The sequence below is a fragment of the Prorops nasuta genome, unplaced genomic scaffold (assembly GCF_024137725.1).
Source record: "Prorops nasuta isolate Cenicafe-Biocafe unplaced genomic scaffold, Cenicafe_Pnas_1.2 PNAS00033, whole genome shotgun sequence".
NCBI lineage: Eukaryota > Metazoa > Arthropoda > Insecta > Hymenoptera > Bethylidae > Prorops > Prorops nasuta.
Window position 1 is genome coordinate 103,649 of NW_027116830.1, and position 18,966 is coordinate 122,614.

Below are 18,966 nucleotides of genomic sequence, written 5' to 3' on the forward strand. Positions count from 1 at the left end.
ATCAATAGTAAAATAATGTTTAATATTCCTTACTAAGGTATTTATTGAGTAAAAATGAAAATGAAGAATTTTATTAATGGTGTACATTGATGCGTCAAGGGTAAACATGGAATGATTATATTAATTATTGGTTACTTATTCAATTAATTTTTTTAAGGAAAGTGCGAACATATTTATGCAAACGTTAAATGATTAATAGTCTGGATGAATTATTTAACATTAATCATCTGACAATCCGTTTGTTTTCACAATAAATGTTACTTAATTGTATTGATTAAATAAATTATAGAATAACTGCAAGTTCTTCATAATATTGTTAATTTTATTAATTACAACAATAAAATCTTCTTAATAAACTCTCTTCACTAAGATTTTTAACACTATTTTATTGAGTGTATAAACAAAGAAATAATATTAACCACCGGAATTATGATTTCATTTTCTCGTTTCATCCTAGGAGGACACATTATTCAAGGATATCGAAGGTAGAAATTCGAGGTTGTTGACCTTTAAATCCATCCACGTCACAAATCCGATATTTCTTCGTACGCTAAAATCCCCTACGATAGTAATTTTTCTACCACGTGCTGCGGAGCCTTCGGTAGTCCTAATTTAATTAGCAATGCGCCTTCCATTCTTTTGCTATTAAACTAAATATTATTATAAAAAACAAAATGATCCTGGTGACTAGAATTTTTTCACCTTGGGGAAACACTTGAGTGATTCAAGGATATCGAGGGTAGAAATTGGAGGTCGTTGACCTTTGTATACGTGAAATTAAGCTAATCGAGCTTTCGATCGTTAAATAGTCACCGAAACGCCCACGTAGAAAAACTTTTGCGTGACTCACGTGGGTGACGACTTTTCACTCGAATTGCAGAATCCATTCTCGTTGATCATGCTCGAAAAATTAATGGATCCTCCCTGCGTTAATTAATGGCTTCGCGAAATTCGTCCAATTATTCATGCAGCTTGCAGTCAAGAACAAGCATGAAATTTCAATACTTCTACTTAGAGTATCATCAATTTAATTTGTTTATCATGCTAATGTCATTTATATAACAATAAGTTGCTGTTTAGCTCGTGGAAAAGCGTGGAAAACTTTAATGAGCAGTAATGAGTTGAAAATATTGTAGTGCGTTGGAGTTTGTGTCACCATATGGGCTTGCAAGATGTAGTCCGTTGATGAATTTAGGGTGTCCTTAATGGAACCGTGAAATCTACTTTGAGGAGTAGGCGTTCTGTTTATTACGTGATTCGTAGGTGCATTGGGATTTCAGGGACAATTTCCCGGAAGGACTCCTACGCCTGAGGTTTTAGGTAAACCTGCGAAAATCCGGAAATATCATAGCAACTTGGTATTTTGCATGTTATTGCTCCTATTGTGAAGCTCGTTGTCCTAATGAATTTAGTACGCCAGTTGATAATGAATTTGGGGAACTATTAGTACCAGTAGGCGTTTTCGAAAATACGTTCAAACCTTCAGGAATCGTAGAGGGAGGAGGAATCTTCTGTACGTAATCGAATTTTCTCGATTCTAAAAATATCAAGCTCGGTGCTTTTGTTATTGCTCTGCTTGTGAAATTTGTAATCTAATGAGTTTAGTGCGTCAATTGATAGTGAATTTGGGAATTTTCGTATATAAATGCATTTATACACACACAGAGTCAAACAATTTCTTATAGGATTTTTAGGCGGAACAGGATTCTATTAAATTTACGAATTTATGAATACTAAAAATATCAATTTCATTGTTTTCATTATTATTCCTCTACTTTTAAAGCTCGTAATCTTAATCGATTTAGTTTACCAATCGACAATGAATTTGGGGACTTTTGCAAATACGTTTAATCCCTCAGGATTCGTATTAGCAGGAACATGGATTTTGTTGATTAGTCAAATTTTACGAACTCTATAAAAAATATCAAGTTCAGTTTATTTTCTATTATTGATATCTTAATTATGAAACAGTACGTCAATTGATAACGATTTTGGACATTTTCATAAATCTGTTCGATTCTTCGGGATTCCTAGAAGGAGCAGGATTTTACTAAGTACAAGAATATTCCAATTTCTAAAATTATTAAACTGAATATTCTTGTTCTTATGGTTAATTTGATAAAATTCGTAGTATTAATGAATTTATCAAGTATAAGATAATAATGAATTAGGGCATTATTGTAAATGCGTTTAATCCCTTAGGATTCGCAGGAGGAGCAGGACTTTAACAAATAGAATAATTTTCCGAATTCTAAAAATACCAATCTCATTATGTTTATTATCATTGCTCTACTTGTGAATCAGCACGTTAATTGATATTGAATTTTTGCATTTTTTTAATCACGTTCGATCTTTCAGGATATACGTAGGAGGAGCAGGACTCTATACTAAGTAACCGAATTTTCCGAATTCTAAAAATATCAAACAAAGTGTTTTTGTTGTTATCGCTGTGCTTGCGAAACTCGCAGATACTAATGAATTTAGTACGTCAACTGATAATGAATTTGGACGTTTCTGCAAATGCATTTACGTCCTCAGGATTCGTGGGAGGAGCAGGACTCTTCCCCCCTTTCTTCCTAGTTTCCTGAAACACATAATTCTACTCAATTTCACAGAAATTCCAAATTTCTCTCTAGAATACCTATATATACATATATAAATATTAATTGTCCGACGAGAATTCAGTTCCAAAATTTCTACTCGGAATGAAACACCAGGATCTTTGAAACGCAGTCGAGAATACTGTCAACGCGTTTATATCAATTAAAATATTCTGTGCTAGCTATACGATGGCACCTCCCACGAAGGTCCTGGGTTAAAACCAAACTTTTCCAGGAATCCTTGTCAGGGAGATTCGGACGCTAAGCGAAAACAGCGCTTCTCACTTTTAATTTGCTCACCCTGAGAGCTTCCCCGAAGCTTTTCTAATCGCGATAATTGTTGATCCCTGCAGGAGACGTTTCTGAAAATTACGAGCGTGTTGCATCAGCGGGAGGATCGATGAATTCTTGGAATTTGATATTTTAATTGATCGTCCTTGAACTGATTTCGGGGGACTTGTTCCTGTCGTAAGCATAGGATGGTTCTCGGGCGAATTCCAAGAAACCCCGAATTCCTCGGAGAAGCTCCGATGGAACGGAAGTTGGAAAATTAATCGAGTTACAGTGGCAGGTGTGAGCAAAGGAAATTCTGAGAAAATGGAGTGGAATTCTTGGATAACGGGAAAATCGCGACAGGTACATCGAACTGACGCAGTTCTATTTTTAACAAACACGTACACAGACACAAAGATGCGCCCACGCGTATAAATGATTGATGGAGCTCCTTGAAGTAGCGTGCAGGGATGGAGTACCGGTGCGTGACGCACTTGTATCATTCTCATTGCTTCATTTACCTCGACCAGCGAATCCAATAGTTCCTCGTAGACTTTTATTCTCGCAACGCTCATAATCCAAGCAAAAACCACAGTTTCATCAAATCTAAATTCATCCTCTCGATCATCGATTTCCGCCCACTCTCTCGAATTATCATTAATTTATATGATTCTCTCTCTCTCTCTCTCTCTCTCTCTCCTTCTCTCCCTCCTCGTCAAGTTATAACAGTTGAGGATCAAATCATAAGATTTTCTCACGACTGCTGCACCCTTAATTTATTATCACTTCAAATGTTTTTTTTTTGTTTTAATTCAAAGAAAACTGGAAAATATTCAGGGACAAATATCGTAGGAGTTAGAATAATCATCGCGAGAATCGTTCCTTTACAGTAGAGTTAATTTAGGTGTCGGTGAAATTTTTAATGAAGATTAACGCAATTTTGTTTGCAGTATAGCTGCGGATGTATCAATTTTATCACCTTGATTTTTTTTTCTAATTACAAGGACAACTGGAAAATATTCAGGATCAAACTCAGAAGTTTCTCGTTAAGATAATCGTTTTTCCATGGTCGAATTAATTTTAGCGTCAGGAAAATTTTTATGAAGAATATTTGCGCAATGTTTTTTGCATAAATTTTGGATCTTTCTCAATTTTAACACTTTTAATTTATTTCATATAAATTGAAAGGAACCCCCAAAAATATGTCAGAACGATCCTACAGGATTATCATCAAAGCAATAATTTGTTTATATATTGGTGTTAATTTTGACGTCAGTGAAATTTTTAACGAAAATTCACGCAATTTTTTTGCCCTATTGAGCTGCTTCCTGAGGCGCTGGCTGTCTTTTGTCGGCGAATTATATACGGTTTTTGATAAAAAGATAAGGTAGCTCTCCCATTGACCGCGAAAGTTCGGAATGTCGAAAAGGCAAAGATGGGTAGCGATATGGAACAACCCCGGTTGAAATGGATCTCTTCGAATACGCCGTTTCTCAATTGGGCCCAAGCTCAGCTTTCCAGGAAACGTCGATCAAATAGCAATTTTTAGTTTTGTTACGATAAAACTTTTATGCAAATCGTTATAAAATATAATTAACTTCTTTATCGTAGATTTCGAATAATAATATAAATGCTGCTATACACGCGTAATGGCATTTGTGCTAGTGATTCTCTTTTACTTCCGGCATAAACGAGATCTTTATAGGTTGCGATAAACGGTGTGAAACCCCCTTTAATCATAGCGTATTTCTGCTCGTGATTCTTTTTCACTTCCGGCATAAACAAAATCTTTATAGGTTTCGATAAACTGCGTAAAAACCCCTTTAATAGTGACGCACTTATGCTCGTATCTCTTTCACTTTCGAAATGAACGAAATTTTCAAGTTTCAAAAACGGTGTGAATCCCCCTTTAATCGTAGCGCACCTGTGCACGAGTCTCTTTCGCCTTCGGGACAATTGAGATTCGCAAAACAGTGTGAAGTCTCCTTTAGTCTCAACGTATTTGTGCTCAAGATTCACTTTCACTTCCGGAAATAACAAAATCTTTAAATTTGTATGACGTCATTATAAAAAAATGCAACATGTAATCGTTCGATTATCGCGATATCAAACTCGAATGATATTTTAAATTACCATCCGCAAGTTAGTCAACTCGGTACTCGACAGTACTCGAGCGAATCAAACGAAATCGTGTTGATCGTCGAGACATAAAGGTCCACACACACCAAGCCAACACACAGAAATTATAAAACGCGATATATAAAGCGTAATTCTCACGCGAAGGTTTCCGCGAAAAAGTTCAGCGCGCTTGACGAGTTCGTAGGTGTAGCTAGCACGTTTGAACGAGTTCCTCGAAATCGATCGGTGATTTCCGGGAGGTGACTTCACCCAGGGATTCCACCGAAGTCACGCTTTCCCACTACATACACACATGTACAGTGCTTTATCCGAATACCGTCAGGTGCTCACCACCACCGAGGCTCTAGCCTAGAATAATATTTTCCATTCGTCGATGGCGCCCGGTGATAATTAAAGACGAAAGATTCCGAGGAAGGAGGGACTCGACAGTGTTAAAGAAGAAGAAGAAAAAATTAGAGAGAAAGGGGGGGGGGGGGGGAGCTTGAGAAAATCGGTGTAACAGCCCGAGGCCGGAGGTCTGTTATCACCGGAAGAAAGCTTAAGTGGAGCGCCAAGGAGAAAATCGAAGCGCGAGGTTACGCGATTGGAGTAATCAGGGGTCAAAGGTCAATACGGATGTAGAATTTACAGGACACATCGAAAAGCGTATAGAGTTCAACGACGAAAAGCCACCAGAGAGTACAGAATTTGTGTGAAAATTTGGAAAAAGCTTAAAAATGTCCTGATCATAATTAGGATGAAACGAGGGTGATACGCGAGTGTGCGAGTTGTAATGGCGTTGGCAACGGTGATCCGTACGCGTGTGTAATGCAGATAAGGTGTGGAAGCAATCGTGAAGAGTACGTTTATGAAACATGAAAGCACGTCGGGCAGCGCTTCTTGTTACAGGAGAGACACGCGACGTTTGTGTCGAGAAAAGGGTGGCTGGCGCAGGGGTGTGCAGGAGGGATTCGAAAAGGGGGGATTGAGAGTCGATGCATACGCATGCTTCATCCATGCGAAGCCTCTTAATTTGTCTCGGAAAAAGAAAAGCTCTCGCGCTCCCTGGAAAATTCTACCCTCTTTATACTTGTGATAATTACATCGGGAAATAAATATTCCTCGCGAATGCGAGAAACAAATTTAACTGTGTAGCAAATTTTATAATCAAACTTGTAACTAAAACTAAAATTACAAATTATTATATTAACGAACAAATAAATTGAAAAAATACTGTTTATGCTGGTTGGGTTAGGCGCGAGCGCGCGCGTGCGTTCAGGTGGCGGCGTCGGCGGCAAGTTTGTAGCTGGCGAGCGACTGAGAGAGGGGGAGTGAGAGAGAGAGAGAGAGAGAGAAGTGGGATGGGAGAGCATGAGGCATGAGCCACAAGCGAGAGAGTCAGGGAGAGTTCTGGACTGGATATATACATGCACGCGGCATACATGCCAGCGAACAGTCGACACGCGGCAGTCGTACGAAACGGGCCGTGCTTTCTTTCCTCCTCCACCCTGAGAGTGAGGGAGAGAAAGTAGAGCCTCCACTAACACTCCACAGTCAGCCTCAGTGACGAGTGGTACAGGAAGAATTCAACTATCAACCGGCTTCCTCTCGACTAGTCTCAGTTTCACGCTTCGCGCGACAGCAACGTCAACGTGTGACCCGTACAGAGATCTTCGTCCTTGCTCGTGGATCCTTGAAACTCGAAAAAAAAAAAAAAAAAAACGAGTCGTCTACGATGTGCACTACTCTCCGGTCGACGGACATCAACGATTATCCGAAGCGTTCGAAAGCGCATGGACGTTCGACTAGTGGAAAAAGAAGTTTTAACGGATTTGTCGAAGAGTAAGAGTGTCGTTGAGGAGGATGCTCCTGGATTTTACTAATATAGAGAATTGATTGAATTCACAGAGTTTTTAAAAGGGAGGAAGAGTTAGAGGGAAAGAGGAGAGAGAGAGAGAGGGAGAGAAAGAAAGAGAGAGAGGGTATTGTGAGAGGAAGGACCTCGTGGCTGGTCTTGAGCGAGCCCGGCAGGCCACGAGCTCGCGCGTCTCTGAGGCTATGGGCAAGCTCTCAATAATAATCCGACGTGGTACTTGCTCAAGAAGCGACTGGGAGAATAACGACTGGGAGTCGGCAGCATTGACTCTCGACGGCGCGGGCGGCGAAGGCTGCACCGTCAGAGCAGCGGTCACTGGAAGTGGAACTGGACCAGTTGAAACAGCCCCGGTGACCAGCAGTACCCCAGCCGCTCGTGTACTTCCAGAAGCAGCAGCTTGCCACTCGGATAGAAGCAGCCAAGTGATTGTCAACGAGCAAGCAGTAGGAACGCCTCTTGCGATAGAGAATTTCTTAGCAACGGCCACTGCAACTGAAACTGGACCAGCCTTTAGGACCTCGGTGACCACTGGTACCACGGAAAATCGAGTACTTCCAGAAGCAGCGTCTCGCACCTTGGACAGAATTAGCAGAAGCGGTCGTTTGAGTACTCCGGTGATTTTCGAAAAGAGGGTAAATATCGCTGGGAATGAAATTAAAGCAGGTGAAAAGATCTCAGTGACCACGAGTGCTCTAGCCAGTAGAGTACTTCCTCCAGAACCTCTAAGAACCGCGATATCTCGCGGTAGAGACTCCGCTGCTGAAACAACGAGTGAGAACGTTAATGGCACTACCGTTAGTTCCGTTCAAGTGGAGGATAACAAAACCTCCAGTGTTAATACGGCGACTGCTGTAAAAGCCGCCACTCGAGAGAGCGGCGAAACCTTTGATAGGAACTATCGCGTTGAAGAAAAAATCCGTAGTTCTCTGATCCCAAATTCACCTGATCGCAGAAAATCTGAACTCTCTAGGAATTTCGAGACTCTGGGGTATAGAAAAAGTAGACAAGTTCGAGTGGGTGTTGGCAGTATTAAATATAGTTTCCTAGGATTCTTTACTTTAGGCAGAAGGACGGTTTTGCAGAATCTTAGTAGAAGCGGATCATTGCGAAGAAATTGGAGCTTTTTTCTCGGACTGTTAGTCATGATTTTGTTGTGCGACAAGGTGATTGGTGTACCTGCACCGCAGTACGAGAACTTTGGCTCGAGTCTGGCCAAGAACGATTGGTTCAATTCTCTACCGAACGATCTCGCTTACGAGGATCCATTGGACGAGGAAGATTATCGACCGGTTGACAGACTCGGCGAGGACGAGCTCGAAATCATCAGGAGTAGCATCATGCAAGGACTCGGCCTTCGAAGGTTGCCAGATCCTGCCAAGGTAATGATGGGCAACACTCGTACGAATTAAGCGCTTCTTAAATAACGCCCCTCGCTCGTATCCTCGGATAAAACACAAAGTGTCATAAACGTTCCTGAAACGTTCCAACGTGGCAAACACCTTCCTCGCGACATACTGGAATATTTCAGGAATGTCCCTGGCACATATTTAGCGTCAAAAATAATTCTCCACGAGTTTTGATGCTTTTGTTCTTTTGCTGGAAAAATCTAACGAAACTTTTGCAATTTTCTTCGTCACTCGCGATTTTTCTTGAAAATTTACTGATTCGATTTTCGAAGGTTGCTGCATCTTGTCAAGATAATGGAAAATACTCGTAAGCGGCAGTTTCCCGAATAAGGTGTTGCTTCTTATCCTCGCATAAAATACAACGTGCCAAAGATGGTCCTGAAACGTTCCAAATTCATTCGTTTAACAACCTGGAACATTTTAGGAACATTCCGGACGTGTATATAGTGTGACAAATAGCTCTCTCCACGAATCTCGATGATTCTGTTGTTTTGCTGAAAAAGTCAATGGAACTTATGCAATTTTCCTTATCACTTGCAATATTTCTTGAGAATTCACTGCTTTCCCTTGCTATCGCCAAGCAGTTTCTCCGTCATACCACACTGTACATTATTTCTTAGGAAATGACGAAATCGTTTTTCGAGACGAGATTTATCGTGTCGCGCGGCGACCAACTTCTTCCCTGATCGGAAAGAAATTCGCATCGATAAAGCGTAAAATTATGTTGCGCGATAAGCGACGGATGTTGAGACAGCATAGTTTCCATTCATCGACGCTCGTCGAGTTCGTTGATCCAACGCGTCCTCGCTGCCGCTCGTTCCGATCCGGGGCGTCGCGACGCTCACCCACACGGAGAAACGAAAACAACCTCGCACCATGGAAATTTACACGTTCGAGTCTTCTCCTTCATACGTTTTCATGCAAGTGGTACCACGAACGTTCCTGAAACGTTCCGAAAACGTGTCAAATTGATTCCGACTACATTCCGGAAGATTTCGCGAACGTTTCTGCCACCAATCCTGCTATATGCACGTCTTCACCCGATAATTTACCGATCTCTGCCGAAGAGTCCGAAAGCTCCCGCGAATTGTGCAAGAGACGAGAAAAATCTTAATACGGTCAAGGCGTTTCTCACGATTAAATCACGCGGCTTTCCCAGCCGTTAACAAAGCCATGATGATATTTGGTCCCTCATCCGGTAATCCAAATAACCGTAATTCGCTTTTCCAGAGACTAATTCGAGTTTAACCACTCCCTCCCACCACCCTTTCTTTCCTCCTATCTTTCGCGTGCGTCCTCGCTGTAATTCAATCGACTTTACAAGCGTTTTACCAGAATCTTCGGGATTATCATAAAATATCGATCGATCGAGCGGAAGGAGAGCGCTTTGCTCGTGTTCCGGAAGATTTTCGGGAGAATTTCGTAAGTTTGAATCACATTGGCCGGGGGGTCACGACTCACGAGAGATCCGGGCGTTTCGGTGGTGGATCGATCGATAGGTGAAAAATGGCAGGCAAAAGGCAGCACGTGTTTGCGGGAAAGCTCGAGCGAAGACCCGAGGAAACGATAGTTCGTTGACACGAAAAAGGGCTCGCGTTTACACAACTCTCTCTCTCTCTCTCTCCCTCTCGCTCATTCTTAGCTCCCACAAAGCCAGCAAAACGTGTAATACATGAAGATATATACGCTCCCACCGAAATCCCATTATCCAACGATTCATCGAGAAAACCGCGTAACGCGAAAACATCCCGTGCATCCAACACCGAAGCGAATATCGCGAAACTTTTTTGGTACTGTTCCAGTGGCCGGTGGAAAAACATTCGCGAGCCAGAGTACTTCCGGTCGTCGACCGCACAAATCATTCGGCGAGAGCCTCGCGAAATTCAACCGTGCGATAAATATTTTCGGGGAGGAGCCACTGCGAATTATTAATGACTCGGACGGAACGAGACTGGACGTTTCGTTAACTCGGGAGTCGGCATTCGATTAAATAATTAACGGGGCGAAAGAGAGTCGCGCTATTGTCGATCAAGGTGGATTTCGATTTTTCTCTGTACACACGCGTCCGTGATCCGTTCTTCCCAAAGCGTGTCAAGAGTAAAGGCGATCGATTCCCCGCTGCAAGCTTATTCGTTCTCCCACGAGTCCTGCGATCGCGTTTATGCGCGCCAACGGAGAGAAAGAGAGAAAATAGCCGCATAAATTTTCAATACAACGCGTTTTTTACTACCCGCGAATTTATCGCTACCGAAAAACTTTGATACGGTTACGAGAATAGATTCCAGGTTAAAAAAAACTCATTCACAAATTTCTCGGCAAAAAGAGCTTAAATTATGAATCGCGACGGGCCACGGCTCGTCCTTTCTATCGATCCGTGTTTGCACCCCCCCCCCCCCCCCTCGCCATCACCCCACTGAACTTCCTCGAATTTATCGTTCCATCTCAGCGATAAAACTTTCATGAGATCCGATCACCTGCAGCATTTCTCCTTCTCAGAATCCGTCCCGACGAATAATAAACGATCCTCGCGAATTAATTATCATCGACGCTTCGGAAACTTTCTACGATCGAGATCGGTTTCCTGCTTGGATATTGATCGGCGATCGATCGGGAGCAATGAGACGGTAATCATTAATAATGGTAATGATCGGAAAGAAGGAGAGAGAGAGAGAGAGAGAGAGGGGAAGGAGGAGTTTTGAGAAAACAGCAATGGGGAGAGGATGGGCCGATAACAATTACGTAAATTGAGTTATCAAGGATGAAAATTTATGCAAATGAACGAGGACTTCAATTGGGAATATTCCGGATGTTCAGGATGATTATGGAGGATTTTAAGCTGAAATTTGCGTTTTTGTTAATGACTGAAAAAGATCGGCTTCTCTCTCGATTGGACTGAAATTGCAAGAGGAGGTCGGGAGAGAAAAATACTGATGGGAATGGGAGAGAAGGGGGGGAGGGGGGGGGGGGGTAGACAGAGAAGGGATTGAGCGACGCGTCACACGACACGTCGCATCCAGCTTCGACGGGGACGAGTGTGAGATACGCGTCGACACTTTTGTTTCGCAAATGCATCCAGTCTCGATGCATCCATGCAGCGTGCAAAAAATAAAACGAATAGCTTTCAGAATCCCTACTGCGTCAATGCTTCTCAAAGCTCCCAAGAATCGTCAGTCTTTGCAAAAAGCCCCCCCCCCCCCTCTTACCATCAATTCGAAAAGCTTTTATCAGGAATATTACGCTCTCCGTGCTTGCTCAAAGCTAAATTTATTAGTCATGGAGCGAGAGCTCCTTATCGATAACAGCTCCCTTTTAATCAGCAATACACTCGCAAAGTTATTAAAAATTTTATAATAGAGATTTTATGAAAACAAAACTCGAGAGAAATAAATAATAATTTTGAAAGTGCAAATATTATTTCCACTGTAACCTTAAATTTCTTACTGACAGATGTCAAGCCTAATGATCCACCCAATATCCATCATGATTGAAACAGCATAATTCAACGATGATTCGCTAGTCGTTTCAGCAAGATTATAAACCGATTAAAATTCTGACGCGAGATTTAGCGTGGCAGTTAACGTGGCGTTATATAGGAACAACTATTATTACACGAAGAGATAAGCCTAATAACGTAAGATAAGTTTATGATAATTTATGGACATTAGACGTGCCAATGTATAAACATCCCGAAAGGATTAGCGGACTGACACGCTCGGTGAACGATACCGAGGGAGAGGGGCGATCTGAGGAGGAAAAAATTAAAGTGGAAAAGAAGATAAAAAAATACAGGAAATCTATTGACCACCGTTAATCGGTGATTCACCGTTTCAAAAATTCAAGCTTGTATCAATTGGCAACGTATCCAACGACGTAAACTATAGTTATTCATGGTCCAGTGGGTCGGGCGGCGGTGAAATCAATTTGTCGCAAAACTAGGTAAATAAATATTGGTCTGTGCGAAGAATGCGAAGGCGTGGTGCACGGAAATTGTGCGCTCGATGTCCGACAGACTTATAATTGAGAGACACCGAAGAAAGAAACTGGGTGACTCGGGGTTTAAAGGAATAAATTTCTTCGCTATGGATTGCGGTCGATAAATAAATCTTGCTTGGGGAAAGGGAATATGTTAGGAACGTGGATTTCATGTATACAATGTGGCAGCAATAATTAGTTATCACAGGCAGCTTCGAACGTGTGTCATAAATAACGTGGGATATCTAACGAGAATGGGCGTTTCGCTGAAAATATACATCCACCCTATAGCGTCCAATCAGTGGTTCTACGTGGGTCCAGACTGGCCCAACTCAACCAAACTGGCCGTTTGATTTAAATGAAATACGACACTGCATGTTTTTAATCGTATCCGACGAATTTTGCCATTTTTTTTCTTTCAGTTATTATTCTAGATCAGTAATGAACAATGATTAACATTCTTTCCTTGAATATCAAATAAGTTTCTATTTTGTTATTAATTAATTTCGTGTAGACTGTGATTTGGATGTATTTCCACTGTACACCAACCTATCAATTGGTCCACGTGATTTTAAATGTGACCAAACGTAAAAAAAAGTCTCTTTTAATATAAATTTACTACGAGATGTGTTTTAATTCAATCTAAAGAATTTTGTCATGCAATTTTTTTCATCATCATCAATCAATGTAAGCGTTCTTCTCTTGAATTTGAGTTTCTCAATAATTATATATTAACAATTGATTATAGATGTAGGTTGGAAGTATAAATATATTTCACCCCATATCTGCGTTTATCAGTGGATTCGAATGGATTTCACACTATAGTTCGACTCAAAAAATAACTTATCTGATTTATTAAATTAAATTCAAAACAGATGCTGAACGAAGCAAAGAATTTTTCTATATAGTCTTATATAGTTATTACCTCAGATCAGTAACGAGCAACGATTCGTGTTCTTTCCTTGAATTGGAACTTCTCGCAAACCTATTATCAATTAATTTGGTGCATGCAGGGGTAAATCGAAGTCAGTTAGAAATTAACGCAGACTCATAGATCTGGCATGATTTAAGTGTGTCAAGGAATACTGGTATATCGCGGTATCGCGCTGTGATTATAAAATGCCTGGCTAAAAATAGTTGTTAAAATGGCAAGCGCGGAATCGATTTTCGCAGCTCGTAAATCGCACATTGAACTTTCCCATGGAGGATAAAGAATATTACACTCGATCCTCTTCATGAATGAGCTAGAGTTTCCATAGTGGATATAAAGAGAGAGATTTTATTAAAAAACTTGCGGGAGTAGCAAATATATACTCGCCTATTAAAATCCTTACACTATTTTCAACTGCCATGAAAAACTATTTTCCCACAAAACTCGTCTTCAAATAGAATTATTACAGCAGCTTTGGTATGCTTTGTATAGTTTTTTTTACCCATGCATACCGAAGATTTTCTCTCTATTTCAGCCTGGATGTCCCTATGATATCCGAGAGATCGAGCCAGTTCGCGGTAGTTAATTTCACCCTGAAACTTTTTCCACGTGGAAGCTCCAAGTTTCGTTTTCAAAGTTTCTGTTTTCCACGACTAGGATTTTTCGATGCAACGAGAGGTTGGTCGAGTTGATGAGATTTTCCACTGGAGGTCTTTTGGATTAACGGTTATTTCGTCGTGAAGATTATTGGAGGAGTGTTGGATGACGCAGCTGGAAAGCACAAAGTAGCATGCGAAGAAAGCGGTGACTTCCCGTGAAATTACACAGCGGCGTGGCTTGTCATTATCCAATCTCGGCCATTTTATTCGCTGCACAGACGTTTCCGAAGGATCGTTAACCCTAAAAGAAGCCGCGTGCAGGCCTCGACAAAACCAATAAAGAACCCCAGCGCGATCCTGATAATTGCTCGCTAATTATCCTAATTATCCTTCGCAACAACTCATTTATTGATTAATGGCAAAAGAGGCTGGCTATAGTTTTACGAGCTTCGAATTCCTTATCAGACCTCCCAACATCGATTACATTTTCCTTACTCATTTTCCCCCGCGCAAAATTGTATTTCATCCGCGTAAAAGTTTATTAATGCCATAAAATATTACTCGACAAAATTCATTTTACAATTGTTTATTTTTGCTTCGTAATTCGACTCGTCAATTTCCATCCATCGTAGACACAGATTTTAATCGCGTCCGAGACGGTATAACGGATTAGACTATTCGTGAAAGATGTATCGAGATTTCTTATCAGAAATGGATCTTCCTCCGAAACAAGCGGCATCGATTAATCTCGAATCACCATCAAGATTAATTAACCATTCTTAAAAACGGTCTGTCCAACTTTTTCTCATTAAACCTTTTTTCCCCTCATTTTCACATCATTGTGATTCCTATTAAAGCGGTTGTAAACGTCTTGTAATCCTGATGAATCCGTCTCTGAATTATGGTACGAGTTTCCAGTTTTTCGAGGATGCTCAGCTATTTTCTATAGCGATAAATTAAATGCCTATGATATTTATTGGTGAATAAAAATAGTAGCGTGTAATGGTGGTATAAATATAGTTTTTAACTTTTTTCTTCATCTTTATAACGAGCTCCCTGACTCAACTGTATTGACTTTTGAACAATTTCACACGATCAAAGGGATTTTGAGAAATTTATATAGGTACGACCATCAATATTTTAATTAGAGTAATTAATTAGTGAACCAATAAAGCTAAATAAATAATTTATCCTAATAGCACACGATGTTCAGTGGATATTCTAACCATGTCCTTTCACTGAACGTGTGGATATTCTCTGAAAGTTCGAAGGATATCCTGAGGATGTTTGTGTTATTGAGGTACTTAATTGCACATACACACATTAATTTGACCGTGCTATTTTAATAAACTTTCGTTGGTCTTTCGTATATATATATACACACACATACACAGAGAAAATATGAATCCTCTGCATAAAGTTGTATAACTAATGATAAATCGTGCTTTAGGATTAATTGTTGAATGAGAAATGAGATTACAGCGTTAATTTTCTTTTAATTCATCATAAATTATCTCAGCCAAATGGTTTCGATATTCGAATAAGTCGCGGGCGATTCCCACCTCGCTCTCAACTTTCCGAATCGATCCGCGAGCAACAGGTGCTCCCCCACACACGCACGTACACATACACACACATACCTATACAGTCTGAACCAAAACCGTATTTATCGGCACGCAACTTTGATCCGAGATTCTCACATTTCCTCCACCCAAATCGTTACGCGCACACCAATTATTCTATTTTTATAATAAATGTAATCGATCGATTACCATCGACGAGAAAAAATTCAGAAACCAATTTTAATTTCGTAAGATTACTTCGTGCTGAGATTTCTCGAGGATTCCTTTGATTGGTATATAACTACTCTACAATGTTGTTTCTCGTACTTGTTGGAAATAAACTCATGGTTTGAGAGTTAAATGATTTATAAAGACATATATATATATATATATAATTTCATATATTGTATACGTGCGTATATATAGGATAATAATTCTTGATGATGGAAACGTTGGATTCGATTCAGCAACGTCCGGCAACAAGCAGCGGCTACAGCAGCCATGCAATTATGAAGTACTCGCCGATCCAACAGAGTTTTTTCACGATTTTTCCATGGAAATCCCGTATCGCGTAAGCGAGTTTGCCAAGCGCTCGTTAACGGCGCAAATGGCAGACATAATCGACGCGGGAAATCGTGAAACGACTCTCCCGTGTCGCCGATGTAATTATACCAAGCGATATTCCCATATTTTCCAAAGAACGCAACGACAAAAAAATCCAAAAATATCGGTAATCGCGACAAGAATTTCAGATATGAATATATTCATGGAGAGCGTGGGACACACGCGTTACGTACGCATCGTGAGATTCGATTTTTTACTTGGGCACGCCTCGTAATCGGCTTTAAGTATATAACGCAGATTTAATTGTCTCGATCGTCGAGCGCAAATTCTATAGTGTAATTCAAGCCTCGGCGAAGGTTATTTTAATTATCCGCAGCTTTGATCCGACAGTTTTCTTGTGTTTGCTTAGGCCATTTTTCCCGCTGCGCCGGCTAATTACGATCGCGCAGACCTGTCAGCTTTTTGATGTAACTTTAATCGAACGAGCGCGAGTAACCGTGGCGATTCGATGGAGAACCAATCAACTCGTGACATTGCAGCGTTAAACATTATTGCTATTACGGAATCTATACAGACTTTCTCACGACGCAACACCCATCAATTTCGCATTTCGCCATTTTTAACGGAGATCGGCAAACTGGAGATAACTTTGCCTACTTTTGCCCTCCCGCGATAGAAGTATAGACGATTTTCGGCTCGAATCCACAATTGCGATGACTCGACTCTGGAAAATGGAAGAAAATTCCGGGTTTTCCGAAAGTGGAAGACACCAAACACTGGATGCAGTAGAGTGTCGAATCAAGTCGAGAATTATATTCACGAATTCCGATTGGTTCAAGAAACACGTATGTAAGAAAATTCAGATTTTTCCGATGGATCAAAAATATTGGCGGGAAAACAAGGTCCGGTGGGGAAAAGATGCAGAACTGCATGGTTGGGTTGGAGATCGGGCTGTATCGAGTGTCAGGGTTCGAGTTGGCGGTGCATGGGCGGCTCGCGAGTGTTCGTTGCGCGCGGGAACTCGGGAGTCGGGAGGCTGAAAGCTGAGGCGAATCGTAAAGTGCGGCTTCTGCGATAGAAGCCGCAAGCACCAAAGGAACGAGACGCGCGTGCTCGTGCATGCGTGAGCGAAAGTGGGGCAAGTACAGGACCACCCACGTTTATCCTGTCTCAAAACCGAAAACCTGCTCTGCTCGGCGAAGTCCTACAAAAGCCACCACCAACTTGTCCACTGCGCACGCAGCGTGCATGCATCCTTGCCGATCCACGCGGAAGGACCTGCACTCGAGACCAACGCAACGGCTCGCTTCCCTTTTCGATCGACACGAATAAACTCGAGATGCGACCATTTTCTTCACCCTCGATCCGATATCTCTGCATTGTGGCACTTTTTCAATCACTCACGCGCCTCTATTGCATGGTTCCTCCTTTAGATATTTCTATTAATAAGATTCCTGTAAAAAACGTCCTGAGAACGTTCTCAGGATATCCAGATGTCTCGCTAATACGAGTCCTTGGATATACCGTGCTATTATAAGGATCGGTCGCGAGCAAAATTTTCCGACCGTTTTACGATGGTTTTTCTTGCAAGGGGATTTCCGCAATCAAGGATCGATCGGTGAGTATAGTTCACTTTCGTTCTTAATGGATAAATCCGATGTCTGTGGCACTTTGCTCGATTGCTCACGTGGCTTTTCATTTCTTGCTTCGAGATATATTATTATTATATAATACTAAAAAAAGTCTTAGAAAAATATATATTCTGAGAAGATTCTCAGGACATCCAGATTTCTCGTTAATTAATATATAAATACTTGGATAAATGTACTATTATAAGGATCTATCACGATCGAAATTCTCCGAACGTTTTACGATGGTTTTTCTTGCAAGGGGATTTCCACGGTCAAGGATCAACTAACGAGTATATATAGATCACTTATATTCCTAAAACGGATAAATCCGATATTTATATAGCGTTTTGCTGAATCGCTCACGCGTCTTATTTCACTCCTTGCTTCGACGTATTATTATATACATAGCACAAAAATCCTAAAAAATATCCTGAGGACATTCCGAGGATATCCAGATGTCCTATCGATATACATCCTTCTGACGTATTACGTTACCCAGCAAGCGTGTATCGCGAGCAAAATTTTCCGACCGTTTTACGATGGTTTTTGTCGCAAGGGGATTTCCATAGTCAAGGACCAGCGAACGAGCACAGCTCGACGTTTCCTTTCTCAACGGACACATCGAAGAAACGACATTTTACTTACCTTCAATCGGACTCCACGCATCGTTGCCTCGAGCATCGTAAACCGATTGACGCTAGGCTGCTTCGCGAAATTTTACTTTTTATGAAAGACGAGGAAACGGGACGCGAACAATCTCTCCGATCTCGCGACGGGATTTCCCCAGCTCCTTGCCAATTCGAGTCTTAGTCATCGAGTCGCTCCCCTTAATAGCCGGAAACGAAAATTAGCTCGACGGATCCCGAAGAGTTTTTTGTTCTCGTCGGGACGAATTTTGAGCAACCTCGATGACTCAATACCAAATGATGCGAGACATTGGAGCACCCATACATCTTTATTTTTTGATACACACGTATACGTGTTCCTGTGTAGGTCACCTCGTGAATTCCAATGATCGGCAAATCTCGCGGACAATTAACGAATGTGTATAGGAATCATTTCTAAACTTGTCTGTTCCGAGAAACGGACTCCACTATTCATGCCGACGAAAGAACTTTCACGATGTACATCCGACTCGCGTTATACCTACTTTCTAGAGCCATTAAAGGCGTTTCGTTTCGGAAATCTCATCCAGCCACCGTTTTCCTCCACTTACCTTTTTCACCAGTTTCTTCTCGTCGTTTCACGCGTTTTCGTTGTGTAGTCGTCGCGAGCGCTTTTATATAGCTGACAACGCGAGCGCGTGGCCCAGTTTTCCGACCAATTTATGCCGATTCGCCGAGTCAGAAATATCGGCTGGCCACTTTGAGAAATTCTTGCTCCACGATCGACGAAATTGGCCCGTGCCAATGATGCTTCCTTGGATTTTCACGC

At 41.3% G+C, this 18,966-nt stretch overlaps 1 protein-coding gene across 1 annotated transcript in view; it reads left to right on the forward strand.

Annotated features, from left to right (window-relative positions):
- Positions 1 to 6,461: 6,461 nt before the first annotated feature.
- Positions 6,462 to 18,966, forward strand: part of mav (maverick) — a 30,154-nt gene continuing 17,649 nt past the window's right edge. Inside the window, exon 1 of the mRNA XM_066743478.1 lies at positions 6,462 to 8,246. Within this exon, the coding sequence (XP_066599575.1) occupies positions 7,050 to 8,246 (1,197 nt within the window). The 5' untranslated portion in view covers positions 6,462 to 7,049. The remainder of the gene's footprint in view (positions 8,247 to 18,966) is intronic.